General features: G+C 47.2%; 1 protein-coding gene across 6 annotated transcripts in view; it reads right to left on the minus strand.

Moving 5' to 3' along the window:
- The window catches only part of LOC144782386 (sodium- and chloride-dependent taurine transporter), a 316730-nt gene that overhangs the window by 67316 nt on the left and 234563 nt on the right, over window positions 1-14851 (minus strand). For all 6 annotated transcript variants that reach the window (XR_013601142.1, XR_013601143.1, XR_013601146.1 and 3 more), the window contains exon 6: window positions 376-508. Coding sequence is in view for 1 of the 6 variants with exons in the window: in XM_078661713.1 (XP_078517839.1) it covers window positions 376-508 (133 nt within the window). In the remaining 5 variants the exon portion in view is untranslated. The remainder of the gene's footprint in view (window positions 1-375; window positions 509-14851) is intronic.

Here is a 14851-nt window from a genome sequence, read left to right on the forward strand (position 1 = left end):
AAAAAGAAAACATACTCACTGTGATCAAAGCGTACATTAATTATTAAACCATTGGCAGGAGAGAGCAGGGGCATAGTTGTCCCATAATGTTGAATATTATTGCTGTGAGTTATAGGTTACTGCAGTGGCGTAGCTAGACCTTTTGCTGCACGTGGCGGTCCCTGTGTTTGTCGCCCCGCGACGGCCGCAAGGAAGACAGGAAGAGGGGTGTTGGTGGTCACGGTGCTGGTCCCCCACGAAGGCTACAGGTAAGAGCAGGGGAGGGGGAGCCACTACCCCCAAAACTCGCCTTCCCCCTTGCTATGCCACTGGGTTATGGAGCTTTACTAGATGCACAAACGTTTTTAAGCTAAGACTGGGAAACTTGTCACTTACCTTCCCAGTAGATCTGACTCCTTTCCAGATGCAGAAGAAGCAGATGACCCAGACAAGTAAGAGACAGAGCGCCAGGTCCCACTTGACGACCCCAACATCTTCGATGCCCTTAGAGAGACTCAGCACGTTGTGCCTAAAGCATAAGAGACATAAGGTGGTTACTAATGGGTAAAGATGGTGGTAGCTCAACAACCAACCTGACTAAGTCGAGGACTTATCTAGAACCAGCTATACATACACAGAAGACCGAAGCCAAATTTACAACCCCTACCCAACAAGCAGCGATTTTCAAAGGATATAGTGTGGCACTCCCAAATACGGTGGTCCGATAACTCATAAGCAGATCACAAACTGGGGTATTAGAACAAGGTAACCAGATTCTAAAGCAAGAGAACCAGCTAAAGAGCTTGTTGAGGTGCCATAAACCCAGTTCATAGATGATATTCTCTCCAGTGGCCGCCTCCATGCCATCACAGCGGCTGTGATGGACTTCTTCATGATGGCGCTATAGCCCTGAAAGGCAAGCATGGAACACCAATCCTCACCAGAGCAGTAAATTGGCTGGGGATGTGGTTTTAGAGGACATTCAGACACACATATATACAAATGCACATATAAAAGTAGGAAAGATACTTTTTGGCTAGTGTAGGAGGCTGGCTTAGTATACTGTGCTTACTTATGTAAGCGTAGCACCCTGCACTAATCCAGACAACCCTTAGGGTGATTTTAGGGGTCTTAGACAACCTTAGAAAGTTCTCTAAGTGGTAGCTGTGGAGAGCAGCCTTCAGGCCTAGTCCAGAGGAGTGTAAAGCAGCTTGTTTTTTCAGTACTAATCATGTAGTGGAGGTTAAGCGAAATGTAACCACACAGTGTGGTTCTAAAAATATGTATCTATTATAAACACTTACTAACACATTGCATATACCCAGAGATATAATCACAATACACACAACTCTTTAGTAATAGAACACATAAGTAGCACAAATACACAGTAGTCTCCATGGGGAGACCAAATCATATACTAAGAAAGTTGAATGCGAACCACGACTTCAGACGAGACTGGACCCAGAAGATGTAGAAAAGCCAGGGACAGAAGGAACCATCCAAGGTATGTACCCAGGAACCCCACTGAGGCTGTGTGCAGAGTGGGAACACGACCGCATGCTCAATACAAGTCAATGGGTAACTTGCCGTATTTAAAAAGAAGGAGGACTATTCCCAGTGGTCCCTGCAGAAACCCCGTGGAAGATGCAAGGTTGGAGAGTCACCCAACCGTGGATACCCTGGAAACCAGGATACCTACACCAGGGAAGCAGGGTGCATAGGTGCGAAGTGACATCGGAAGCCGCCGTAGACCTCAATGGAGGACTTCAGTGAAGATGCCGCTGGCAAAGAAGGTGAAAGAGTCCAGTGAAACCCAAGGATGGATTCAGATGAGAGGTACCTGAAAGCAGAGGGGACAGAGTCTATGCCACTCAGGAGTGACCAGGAGGCACGGGAGACAAATGTCAGGGATGCAGGAGTTCACCGTGCCCTTGGAGCTGCAGATGTGCAAACCATGCGACGCTGTGGAATACGGTTGACGCAGGTGAGGTGGGGTAGTACTCTATTGTCTCAGGCAAGGGATACTGGCTTCAAACATGCTGTGAAGACAGTGCAGGTCTCGAGAGAGTTGCAGAACCACCACTTGTGTTACTGATCCTTTCGGAGTCCGTAGGAGCTCAGAGACAGCAGCTTGGTCAGCTTTGCTGAAGTGCCTCCAGACGCAGGGAAGTGACTCCTTCACTTCAATGGAGATTCCTTTGGGTGTCTTGGAGGTCCACAGGCCTGTAGAAGAACCTCTATGGAGCACAGACACAGATGACGCAGAAGACTGGCAGGACGACGAGACCAGGAGTAGCAGGAGTCTTCCCAGTTGCAGTCTCGGTTCCCAAAGTGTAGTCCAGCGAAGTCAAAGTGCCCAGTCGGTTGAAGATGAAATGGTTTCGGATCTGAATCTTGTCCCACAACAAATCTAAGGAACCACCCACAGGTAAGCCATTAAGTACCCTAAGGAAAGAGTTGGAGCAATTCAGGGTACCCTCCCACAGAATGGGCTGGAAAGTGGGGAGGATACTCTCATATCCTTTGTCCAGTTTTGCACCAGAGCAGGAGCCAAATGCTTCCTGAACTAGTTCCAACTGGAGTATGCAAAGAGGGCACCAAATGTGCCCTTCAAAGCAGTCTGGTCACACTGGCAAGAGCCCCACCGTGTCCCAATACACTAAGTCCTGGCTGGGAGGTGGTCCCACCTCCCTGTGACAGGAAATCTATTGTCATGCCTTCCCCTGCTCGAGCTTGGCTCAGCAGCAGGCGGGCAGAATATTGTCTCTGGTCTGCAGCAACCATAGGTTGCGGTCCGGGTCTGGTAGACTGGTACCGGGAACATTGAGGGCTTCCAAAAGGGTCCCTAAGATGCATGGAATCATACCTCCAACACCTTTGGTGTTGGGCCATGATTCCAACATGTTTGATACCAAACACGACAGGGTTCATTACAGCCAGTTTAGAGTTAGCCATCGCATGATGACGCATGGCCACACTATTTATCGTAATGGCAGATGCACTTACAACCTGGGAGAAAGGACTCTGTGGAGTCCAGAGTGGTTTGCATATGGCTGGGTTGAAAACTGAGGTGGCATGGTGTGCAAAATAACGAGGGAGTGTGATGAGACCCAAGTATTTACGAGTGGCTGAGATTAATTCACGCATTCTATCCGTAACTTTTTTGTATAGTTATGTACATCAGGCGACTCGTGAACATTCGCCAGCCCCTAACTGTGTTGATTTTCATCAATAGTCCTAAAGGTTTTTCATCTCTTGCAAGCCTGCACTATGGCGTCTATTATAATAGGCCTACAATTACCATAGATGTCTGAGAGAAAATTGTGCACCCATTAAATATTAATTCATATATTTTTTATTTCTATGGGGTGGACGATCGACATCCCATTGTTCTTCATGTTAATATCGTATTTCATTGCCTTTTCAAAGTTCACCAATGCAAAAATTCCCATGTTTTCTAGTTGTCCACGGATTGCATCAGGTTTTACCTGTCAAAAATGATGTGAGCGTAAGAAAATTATAGTGGGCATTTTTCACCTGGTTTGTAATGAGTCTAGCACAAATAGGACCTTACGCCCAAAATCAGAATTTCATGTCTGTGCATTTCTAATGGGACTGGTAACGCCTGTTGCTGACCCCCTTCGAGCAGGCGGGTAACTCCTGTTACTTACCCACATTCGGTTTACACAGCCTCATCAAAATTCTGTGCACAAACCGATCCTGTACATTTCACTTCAACACTTCAGCTGCTAAATGCACCTGAAAACCCAAGAAAGGAATGAGAAACTCCCCCACAGAGTTACTGAACTACCTTGCATCATTAATTCCATGAGAGTAATGACCCTTCCAGGCCAAGACTGTGACACTCATAATGTAGCAGTAAGGGCCTTATTCACAAAAGTAACTTACACTTTTAAGGAAGTTTATACTTTTGAGTAAGTTAATAACTTTTTGGTACTCACAAACTACACTTTTGTGGAAACTTAGGGGCAGATTTGCAAGCCCCTTGCTTCATTTTTGCGCCGCCGTCGCATCACTTTTTGTGATGCAGCGGCGGCCTAAATATGCGGCCCATTTACAACGTGACGCATCTAGGGAGATGTGTCACGTTGTAAAGCCCTGCGTCACATTATACCTGTGTCAGTATCATGTATGCAGGGTGGGCATTCCCACGCAAAAAATCTCGTAGAAGTGATGCAGTGAAATCTAAAAGATTTCACTGCAACACTTCTAGGACGCCACTGCGTCAAAACCTTACGCCTGCTTGGAGCAGGCATATGGAATGACGCAGAATAATGAGGATAGGCCTCCCCATGCATTGCTGGAGTTGCGTTGTGCTTGCGACACGTCTCCACCACTGCGTGACTTTTGCACCAACAGATGCGTCCGAATTTCGGACACATCTGTTAATCGTTGCACCATGGTGCGCCGTCTTGTAAATATGGTGCATCCATGGTGGCGCAGGGACTTCTCAGGGTGGCACAGGGAAAGTGACAGATGCGTCATTTTCTTGTAAATCTGCCCCTTACACTTTTGTAGTAACTTACCTTCTTGTAGTAAGCCCAGCACTACACATGGCCAACATTTGGCCGTGTCTGGATACCCTCAAGGGTGACAAGCAGTGCTCTACAAATCCACTGATTGATTGATTGATTGATGGGCACTCCAACACCATCCCATAGAGAATAATGGAAGTAGGGACTTACTCCAAAAGTGTTAGTTACTACAAAAGTGTAGTTTGTGAAAACCAAAAAGCAGTAAATTCACTCAAAAGGTTAAGTTACTGCAAAAGTGCAGTTTGCGAAAACCAAAAAGCAGAAAATCACTCAAAAGTGTAAGTTGCTACAAAAGGGCAAATACCAAGAACAAAGCTCTAACTCTAAAAATGTATACCCCACAGGCATAAAACTTGGCTGTGTACTGTTGCCACACTGTCTCCTCTCTACGTGAACCGAGCGGATGCCATCCACTGTTAGCTGATGCCACCGACCCAAGCCTTGTAGCCTTATTCCTGTAGGCCTCCAATGCCTCTGTACGCATTCGTATTATATACAGTTGAAAGTAGGCTTGTCAATAATGTCCAAAAGATGAAGGAGATGATCTTTGGGAAGAGCAGGGGTAACCACCTTTGGTTTGCCAATGGTCAAAAATTGAAACATGTGTAAAAATATAGATACTTAGGTATAATGTAATCTTTGATCCCACCTTGAGTTCCATTCCAAGTTCCCTAGGTGTTACCTGAAGCATGGAACGACCTCCTACTACTTATCGGTGCTTCCTCCTCTCGTTGAATTCCACAAAAAGTTGAAGACTTAACTTTTTGAATAACCCCCCCTGCCCAAAGCTTGGCTACGCCCTCACACCGGACCAGCTTCTGTATTCCAGCACGGATAATAGCGCACTCTACAAATACAGATAACATACCATGTACTCATTAAACCCATGTTTTGGTAATTTAGCCTTTATAAAATCCTAAAACTAAGATGTTCTATGTACAACACCTCATGTATGTTTGTTTTGTTTGGTAATGCTTTCGTAAAGCATAAACAATAAAGATAGCTATCTAAAGCAACGCACTCATGCACACATACCAGTGGCCATCTTGGAATGGTTTTAGTTATGACGTTTTACAAAATCCATTCAAACATGGCAGTGTATGTGTGTGTGTGTCTGTATGTGTGAATGTGCCCTTGGGATATTTTAGAAAAACAATTCCCAAGATGGTGGCTACCAGCAATACCTGCACAAGGCAAGCAGTAGTACGTATGTGGTACTAGTGTCTGGGAGATGCTGGGTATCATACAAAGAAAAACAGGGTTTGGGAAGTGAAAGGCTATACAAAAAAAAAAAAGAAACAGCACACATTGGTACAGCACTCCCTGCTGCAAAAAGAGACTATTTTTAATATTGGAGATGGCATTGTGTTGGGGCAGAATGCAATCACTCACACAGAAAGTAAACAGTGGCTGAAGTTGCCTGATCCACTGACCCATGCTGTATGCTATAATGGGCAAGAACAAAATGCGCATTACGCTACAAAAGACCAACAGATGAAGAGGGCTGATGAAAAGGCTATGCATTTATATATGAATATGTATATGTTTTTAAGTACTTTTGTTTTCAAAACTCGAAGGACTTGGCTAACTCCAGATCTATACATTTTCTCTATAAAGTGTTTTGGTGCATCTAATAACTTAGCTCAAACTATATCATACACCCAAAATAAAAAAATAGATTAACATGATGTTTCTAGTTTGCTGCCCACTGGGTAGCACTCTTTGAGGCTGTACTATACTGGCCTGCATTTTCCTGGCAGTGGTTGCATCTCCTTAAGCACTGAACATTCCACAGGACAGCTGTGCATGTCTCTTTTAAGGACACCAGTGGTGTTGACACCTCCCTGCAGCAATGAGACGCCTATGGGATGTTTCAAATACACTCAAGGTGCTATATATAGATAACATGTCAAGTCAAGTCAAGTCAAGTCAAGTCATAGAATTTGTATAGCGCACTACATACCCAGAGGGTTTCAAGGCGCTTAGGAAGGGGAGGAGGATTATTTGTCAAATATCCACGTTTTAAGCTGTTTTCTGAACGCTAGGTGGTTCTGGGTGAGGCGAAGGTAAGCGGGGAGTGAGTTCCATGTTTTAGCAGCCAGGTATGAAAAGGATCTGCCTCCCATGGTGGTCTTGTTGATGCGAGGTACAGTGGCGAAGGCTTGGCTGGAAGAGCGTAGTTGTCGGGAGGGGGTGTAGAAGGACAGTCGAGAGTTGAGGCAATCTGGTCCGATGTCGTAGAGTGATTTGTGTGCGTGGGTAAGCAGTCGGAAAGTGATCCTCTTATTGACGGGTAGCCAGTGGAGGTCTTTAAGGTGACCGGAGATGTGTTCGTTGCGTGGGATGTCTAATATGAGCCTGGCTGAGGCGTTTTGGATTCGTTGGAGTTTCTTCTGGAGTTTAGCGGTGGTACCTGCGTAGAGGGTGTTTCCGTAGTCCAATCGGCTCGTGACCAGAGCGTGGGTGACTGTTTTCCTTGTTTCGGAGGGGATCCAGCGAAATGTTTTTCTGAGCATGCGAAGAATGTTGAAGCAGGAAGAGGATACGGCGTTGACTTGTCTGTTCATTGAGAGTGAAGAGTCCAGGATGACGCCAAGGTTCCGTGCGTGGTCTGTCGGAATGGGTGCTTTTCCGAGGGCTTCCGGCCACCAGGAGTCGTCCCAAGCAGAGGGGGATGTGCCTAAGATGAGGACTTCAGTTTTATCTGAGTTCAGTTTCAGACGGCTTTGTTTCATCCATTCAGCGACTTCTTTCATTCCTTCGTGTAGGTTAGTTTTGGCGGTGCTAGGGTCCTTTGTGAGAGAAAGGATCAGTTGAGTGTCGTCCGCGTAAGAGATGATGTTGAGGTTGTGTTGGCGGGCGATGGCCGCGAGGGGGCTCATGTATACGTTGAAGAGGGTGGGGCTGAGTGATGATCCTTGAGGCACGCCGCAGATGACTTCAGAGGCCTCGGACTTGAATGGAGGAAGGCGGACTCTCTGGGTTCTTCCGGTGAGGAATGAGGTGATCCATTCAAGTGCTTTTCCTTGGATTCCGATGTTATTGAGGCGTTGTAGAAGGGTGCTGTGGCAGACTGTGTCGAATGCTGCAGAGAGGTCGAGGAGGATGAGGGCGACTGTGTCTCCATTGTCCAGTAGAGTTCTAATGTCGTCCGTTGCTGCGATGAGGGCGGTTTCAGTGCTGTGTTTAGCTCGGAAGCCAGATTGTGAGGGGTCGAGTGATTTGTTGGCTTCGAGGAAGGCGGCGAGCTGGTTGTTGACGGCTTTCTCGATGACTTTGGCCGGGAATGGGAGAAGCGAGATGGGGCGGTAATTTTTGAGTTCGGTGGGGTCCGCTGTGGGTTTTTTCAGAAGGGCGGTGAGTTCAGCGTGTTTCCAGTCTTCTGGGAAGGTCGCGGATATCAAGGAGCAGTTGATGACGTCTCGGAGGTGCGGTGCTATGACGGAGTCTGCTTTGTTGAAGATGTGGTGAGGGCATGGGTCTGTGGGGGATCCAGAGTGAATGGAATTCATCAGGCGGATGGTTTCCTCGGTGGAGATTGGGTTCCAGGCGTTAAGGGTGTTTACGGGGGGAAGATGGTCAACAGATGGTGGGGTGGGTTGGTTTCCGGGTTGGTTGTCAAAGCTGTTGTGGATGTCTGCGATCTTGTTGTGGAAGAAGGAGGCTAGGGAGTCGCAGAGGGTTTGAGAGGGGGTGATGTCGTTGGAGTTGGCCGATGGGTTGGAAAATTCCTTGACGATGTTGAAAAGTTCCTTGCTGTTGTGGGCGTTGTTGTCAAGTCGATCCTTGAATGCTGTTTTCTTGGCTTTTCGGATCAGTTGGTGGTGAGTGCGGGTGGCGCTTTTGAAGGCGTCCTTGGTGCTGGTGGATGGGTCTTTTTTCCAGGCTTTTTCAAGGGAGCGGCAGAGTTTCTTGGATTTCTTAAGATCATCGTTGAACCATGAGGCCTTCTTGCTGCCAGGTTTGCTTTGACGTTTTTTCAGTGGTGCTAAGGTGTCAGCGGTGTTGGATAGCCATAGGGTGAGGTTGGCTGCGGCTTCGTTGGCGTTAGAAGAGAGGGCTGGGGAGTTTCGAAGGAGCGATGCGGAGATTTGGTCCGTGGTGATTTTCTTCCAGTTTCTTTGCAGGGTAGGTTGGGGGTGGTTGATGGGTTTCGGCTTGTTGTAGGTGAAGTGAACGCAGCTGTGGTCGGTCCATAGGAGGTCCGTAGTGTGGCTGAAGGAGACATGATTGCTGGAAGTGAAGATGGGGTCGAGTGTGTGGCCTGCGATGTGGGTTGGGGAAGTGACTAGTTGTTTAAGTCCAAGGTTGGCGAGGTTGTCCACGAGGGTGGCGGTGTTGTGGTCGTTTATCTTTTCAAGATGAAAGTTGAAGTCTCCTAGAAGAATATAGTCTTTGGAGGGGAGCGCGTGTGGAGAGATGAAGTCCGTGATGTCTTCACTGAATTTTGCGCGGGGTCCTGGTGGTCTGTAGAGGAGAGTGCCTCTGAGAGTGGTTTTGGGGTCGATGTGGATCTGGAAGTGAAGGTGTTCGGAGTTGGCGAGGTTGGTGTCAGAGCTGGTTGAGATGCGGATAGATTTCTTATGGACGATAGCGATTCCTCCTCCTGTGTGGCTGGTACGGTCTTTGTGAGTGATCTTATAGTCTTCAGGGATGGCAATGGTGATGTCTGGTGCGGAGGAAGCGTTCATCCATGTTTCCGTTAGGAAGGCGACGTCTGGAGAGAAGGTGTCTAGAAGGTTCCATAGGTCAATGGCGTGTCTGTGGACCGAGCGGGTGTTGAGAAGGATGCATTGTAGGTGGTTGGGGTTGGGAATCTGTGGTGTAGTCGTATCGGAGATGTTGTCGGTGCCGCTGAATTTGCAGGAGTAGCAGGAGAAAGGTCCATGGGTGTGTCCAGGAGCGGCTTGGACGCAGTTGGGGGCGCGACCGGGGTTAAGGGCTAGGAGGGAGGCGGCATCATAGGTAACGCGGGGGGGCTGGGCTGCGCGAGGGGCAGGGGGTCTGGCGCTGGGCGCGGTCCAGGCGCGGACGGGCGTAGACGGGCTTACCTTTGGCGCACCTTCGGCGTGGCCGAAGCGCGTGGACGCTGCGCGTGGGGGCATTGGCCATAAATGGATGGTGGAGGGGGCGGAGCGTGGGAGGGGCAGCAGCTGGGAGGCGGTAGCAGGGAGGAGGGGCGGGCCAGGGGACACACAACAAGATGGAGGGTCACAGGGCACCGGGGGCTAAAGGCTAAATTTATTAAACCAACACAGCGCGAGGCTGAAATAAATAAATGAACACACCGCAAGGCGGAATTAATTAAATAAATGCAGCGCGAGGCGGAATGAAAATAAATAAACACACCGCAAGGCGGAATTAATTAAATAAATGCAGCGCGAGGCGGAATGAAAATAAATAAACACACCGCAAGGCGGAATTAATTAAATAAATGCAGCGCGAGGCGGAATGAAAATAAATAAACACACCGCAAGGCGGAATTAATTAAATAAATGCAGTTACAGTTCTGTAGTCTCGGCCAGATCGTCAACAGGAGCTGGGATCAGGGAGCATGGGGGGAGCGACCGTGCTGGAGGAGGTCCAGGTGATCACAGCGCGTCAGAGGAGGTAGGGAGCACTCTGTTCGTGGGTGGGAGGGGCAGCAGCTGGGAGGCGGTAGCAGGGAGGAGGGGCGGGCCAGGGGACACACAACAAGATGGAGGGTCACAGGGCACCGGGGGCTAAAGGCTAAATTTATTAAACCAACACAGCGCGAGGCTGAAATAAATAAATGAACACACCGCAAGGCGGAATTAATTAAATAAATGCAGCGCGAGGCGGAATGAAAATAAATAAACACACCGCAAGGCGGAATTAATTAAATAAATGCAGCGCGAGGCGGAATGAAAATAAATAAACACACCGCAAGGCGGAATTAATTAAATAAATGCAGCGCGAGGCGGAATGAAAATAAATAAACACACCGCAAGGCGGAATTAATTAAATAAATGCAGTTACAGTTCTGTAGTCTCGGCCAGATCGTCAACAGGAGCTGGGATCAGGGAGCATGGGGGGAGCGACCGTGCTGGAGGAGGTCCAGGTGTCATATGATCTATCTTACACTATGTGGGTATGAATCTTTTGAGATCACTTTACTATGCACTACAGAGCCAGATGGTTTCAGGAGTCCCAGTGCATTTCTCTATTAAATGCATATCGCCATTTCCATTATAGCTATGCACACATTTTTATCCTGCAATGCATGTTTCTTACCAAAAACCACAGAAAGACTGATTGCAACTTTAAAAGGGCTCCAAATGTCACTGGGATATATCCTGAGAGGTGCATACTAATACTAACGATTTGCACAGATTTTGGATTTGCCAATGTAACTCTGATCATGCAACTTTATGTAGGTGACTGAACTGCACTGGTTTTCAAGTACCATTGTCTGTCTGTCTCATTCTTTACAAAACACGGGGCGGCTCACTACAAACAAGTGCCCTGCTTGCACATCTGTAAGTCACCACCAAGGCCAGCTGGCCACTCCTGGAAGTCAACTCAACTCCAGAAATGCAGCACTAGGCTCGGAGAGTTCTAGCTTTAGGAACAACACGTAGTGCAAATTGTCAGAGATATATTTTAATAAAAGGCTACCGAGGTTTTTTTAATTCAGTGAAAGTAGAGACAAACCAAGGTGAGGATAAAGACAGTCCAGAGTGTGGTATCTTTATATACCGGTGCTCGTCCCACTTGCTATTATGTGGTTGGTGTAGTGTCCACTCTTGTGAGCTTGCTGGAAATGAGTGCTCTATGAGGTTGACAGTGTTTCACTCTGAGCTGTAGATGAATGACGACCTGATTTCTAGAAGGTATGTTGCATCAAGTCAACTCTGCTGGAGATGGGGAACCAGAGCAGCTGGTTCAGCAAGAAGTAATGTGGTCTCTTATATTTGCTTGAACGATGATGCCCGACATTGGAACAGTAGCATTTTATTTGTGTAATTATTTGCCATCCTTGAGTGTAAGGAATTTCTATAATCAAACTGTTCATTCATGTTTTTTTAAGTCTTTTATTTTTTTGTAGAGGACAAAATAGTACTGTTCAGTCTAGAATGTGCAATGATTTCTCCTTATATGTACAAAGTCATTATATTCATGCCAAATCTACCTTCCTTTTGGCTACCAACTACTGTAACACAGACCGTCAACAAACAACTGATCCGCTACCTCGAGGAGAACAGCATCCTGGACCCATCACAGTCCGGGTTCCGCAGCAACAACAGCACCAAAACTGCCCTCATTGCAGCCACCGATTACTTCAGAACCCTGCTAGACAACGGAGATACCGCGGCCCTCATCCTCCTGGACCTATCTAATGACTTCGACGCGGTCTGGCACCACACACTACGCACAGGCCTCCATGACGCCGGCATCCAAGAGAAGGCCCTGGACTGGACCACCTCCTTCCTCTCCGGCAGAACGCGGAGCGTCCGCCTCCCCCCTTTCACTCCGAAGCCACCAAGATCATCTGCGGCGTACCCCAGGGATCATCCCTCAGCCCAACGCTGTTCAACATCTACATGGCACTGCTCGCCCACGTCGCCTGACTGCACGACCTCAACATCATCGCTTACGCCGATGACGCCCAGCTGATCCTCTCCCTCACCAAGGACCCCTACACCACCAAAACCAACCTCCACGAAGGAATGAAGGCTGTCGCCGAATGGATGCGGAACAGCCGACTGAAACTGAACTCGGACAAGAAGGAGGTCCTCATCCTCGGACCCACCCCCTCGGCCTGGGAGGACTCCTGGTGGCCAACCACACTAGGAACAGCTCCAACACCCACCGACCATGCACGCAACCTAGGGGTCATCCTTGACTCCACCCTCTCCATGACTAAGCAGGTCAACGCCGTCTCATCCTCCTGCTTCAACACCCTCCGCATGCTCCGCAAGATCTACAAGTGGATCCCCACCGAAACAAGAAGAGCGGTCACTCAAGCCCTTGTCAGCAGCAGGCTGGACTGCGGTAACACCCTCTACCCAGAAACCTTGGCCAAACTCTTGAAATGGCTTCCACGCATCCTGAACGTTTCTGCAAACCTGTTCCTCGACATCCCTTGCTGCAGCCACATTACACCCCACCTGAGAGACCTGCACTGGCTCCCCGTCAACAAGAGGATCACCTTCAAGCTCCTCACCCACACACACAAGGCACTCCACAACAAAGGACCAGTGTACCTCAACAGACAACTCAGTTTCTACACCCTCACCCACCAGCTCCACTCCACCGACCTCGCCCTCGCCACAGTCCCCCGCATCCGAAGAGCAACCACCGGCGGCAGATCGTTCTCCCACCTCGCCGCCAAGACCTGGTACACCCTCCCCATCCACCTACGGCAGACCCAAGACTTGCTGTCCTTCAGAAAACTCCTCAAGGCCTGGCTTTTCAAGCAGTAGCAGCACCTCCTACCCACAGCGCCTTGAGACCCTCATGGGTAAGTAGTATGCTCTACAAATGTTATGATTGATTGATTGATAGTTCCATATTAAAGTCATATTTATTTTCTCAGCATACCCCCATTAATCATTCCCTAAACAGCCCTAATTGGCATAACACTTGGATTTTCAAAATATAATAGAACAGTGTTATGGAAGGCATGGATGAACAAAGACAGACTCCTAATCTCACAACTCTTCCACTCCGGTTCCATTATTCCATTCAGTACTCTCTCTACTTCATACAATCTCCCATGGTCAATGAGAAATCTACCATTATTCACAACGCTCTTTCCCACCTCACCTTATCGCTACTTCCGGGAGCAGCTCACCTTCTCATCCAATTTCATCAAATATACATTCCAAAGCTGCAATAATTTATAAACTGATCAGATCACCTGACTCTGACACATCAAAATCCACTATCAAAAAGATAAATGGGGAATTTGACGTACATTCTATACGGTCTATCTCATTGTGGGATAACATCTGGGGAAAAAAGTTAATTCCACTGCTCTCACTGCTAGTTTAACACAAACTTTTTATTATTCCTAAAATAGATTATTTTATACTCCAGTTTGTCTTTTCAAAGCAACCCTTATTAAACAGGACACATGTTGGCGCTGCAATTCCCATACAGGAACTTGTGTACTTATGTTTCTTTCTTGCCATGTGCTCCCAACTTTCTAGTCTCAGGCTTGAGACAAGATTAATGTTATACACAAGTTTCCATACCTTTTTCATGTGTGGGGTGTTTTCTGGGTGACATGTCTGGTCTACCAATAAGTTGCTTGGGAAACTAGTTGATCTTCTATTTTAAATTGCCATGCAATTGATCACTTCCAACTCGAAGGGCCCGATTCACAGAACAGAACTAATTTGAGATAAAGTCCTAAACCTACTACTTACTGCTGTCAGAAACACTAGCCTCTTTACAAGGGTAGAAGCTTCATGGTCACTTAAACCCCAGTAGGGTGTGACTAATTAGTGTTATTTGCAGATGAAGAGGGGATGAAGAAGGACCAAGATCCCAAACTGCTGCACAACTAAGTTGAGATGTCTTTCATGAGTGGTACCACTTGTGTTACATTATTAGGCTGTAATTGACTGGACCATGAAGTGCCTCCTTTTAATTTAGGGGATAGAAACAGTAACCATGAGCACGTCTAGAACCTCATGGCCGAGGACAATCAAACTGAGTTGATGCAAGTTGTGTAAAGTCCCTAGAGACTTTAGGAAAGATTCGAATAAAGTATCACCTCGCTCTACCCATTGGCCTGCCCACACTTTGTTCGAGATTCCAGTTTATTTTAATATACTTGGATAAGTGTAATTTTTTGTGCATATCTGTTGTTGTCTTCAAGATCACTGAAACTAGGTTTAACAAAGGCAGTGTCAGAGTTACTAAATGGCACTGCTTCCCCTGATAACCCTAATTGTTGTCCATTACTTTGACTTCCGCTCTAATTTAACATATCATCTGGGGTTGTTCATGCTGATTTTGAGAAGCAATCCAATGAAGAAGAGGTTTTGTAACACAATTTATGCCATGATACAAAGGTAAAGATAATAAAGGAAATTACAGTCAGGAGAAAGAGAACTAAAAGAAACTTATGTAAACACTCCTGGATTAGATATGTGCTATTGTATTTTCTGTGGAATACGGGTTTAATGTTGTATTTTTATGAAATGCAATGTACAATTAAACTTTTGCTACTTTCTGTTGTTCATTGACTCCTGGCATCTAAAGGAATCGGCTTCAAGTCATTTTGCATTACCTTCAGAGAGCACTACCCCCAAAACCCACCCTTTCTCACTGATAGACTTCAA

Source organism: Lissotriton helveticus, chromosome 9, assembly GCF_964261635.1.
Source record: "Lissotriton helveticus chromosome 9, aLisHel1.1, whole genome shotgun sequence".
NCBI lineage: Eukaryota > Metazoa > Chordata > Amphibia > Caudata > Salamandridae > Lissotriton > Lissotriton helveticus.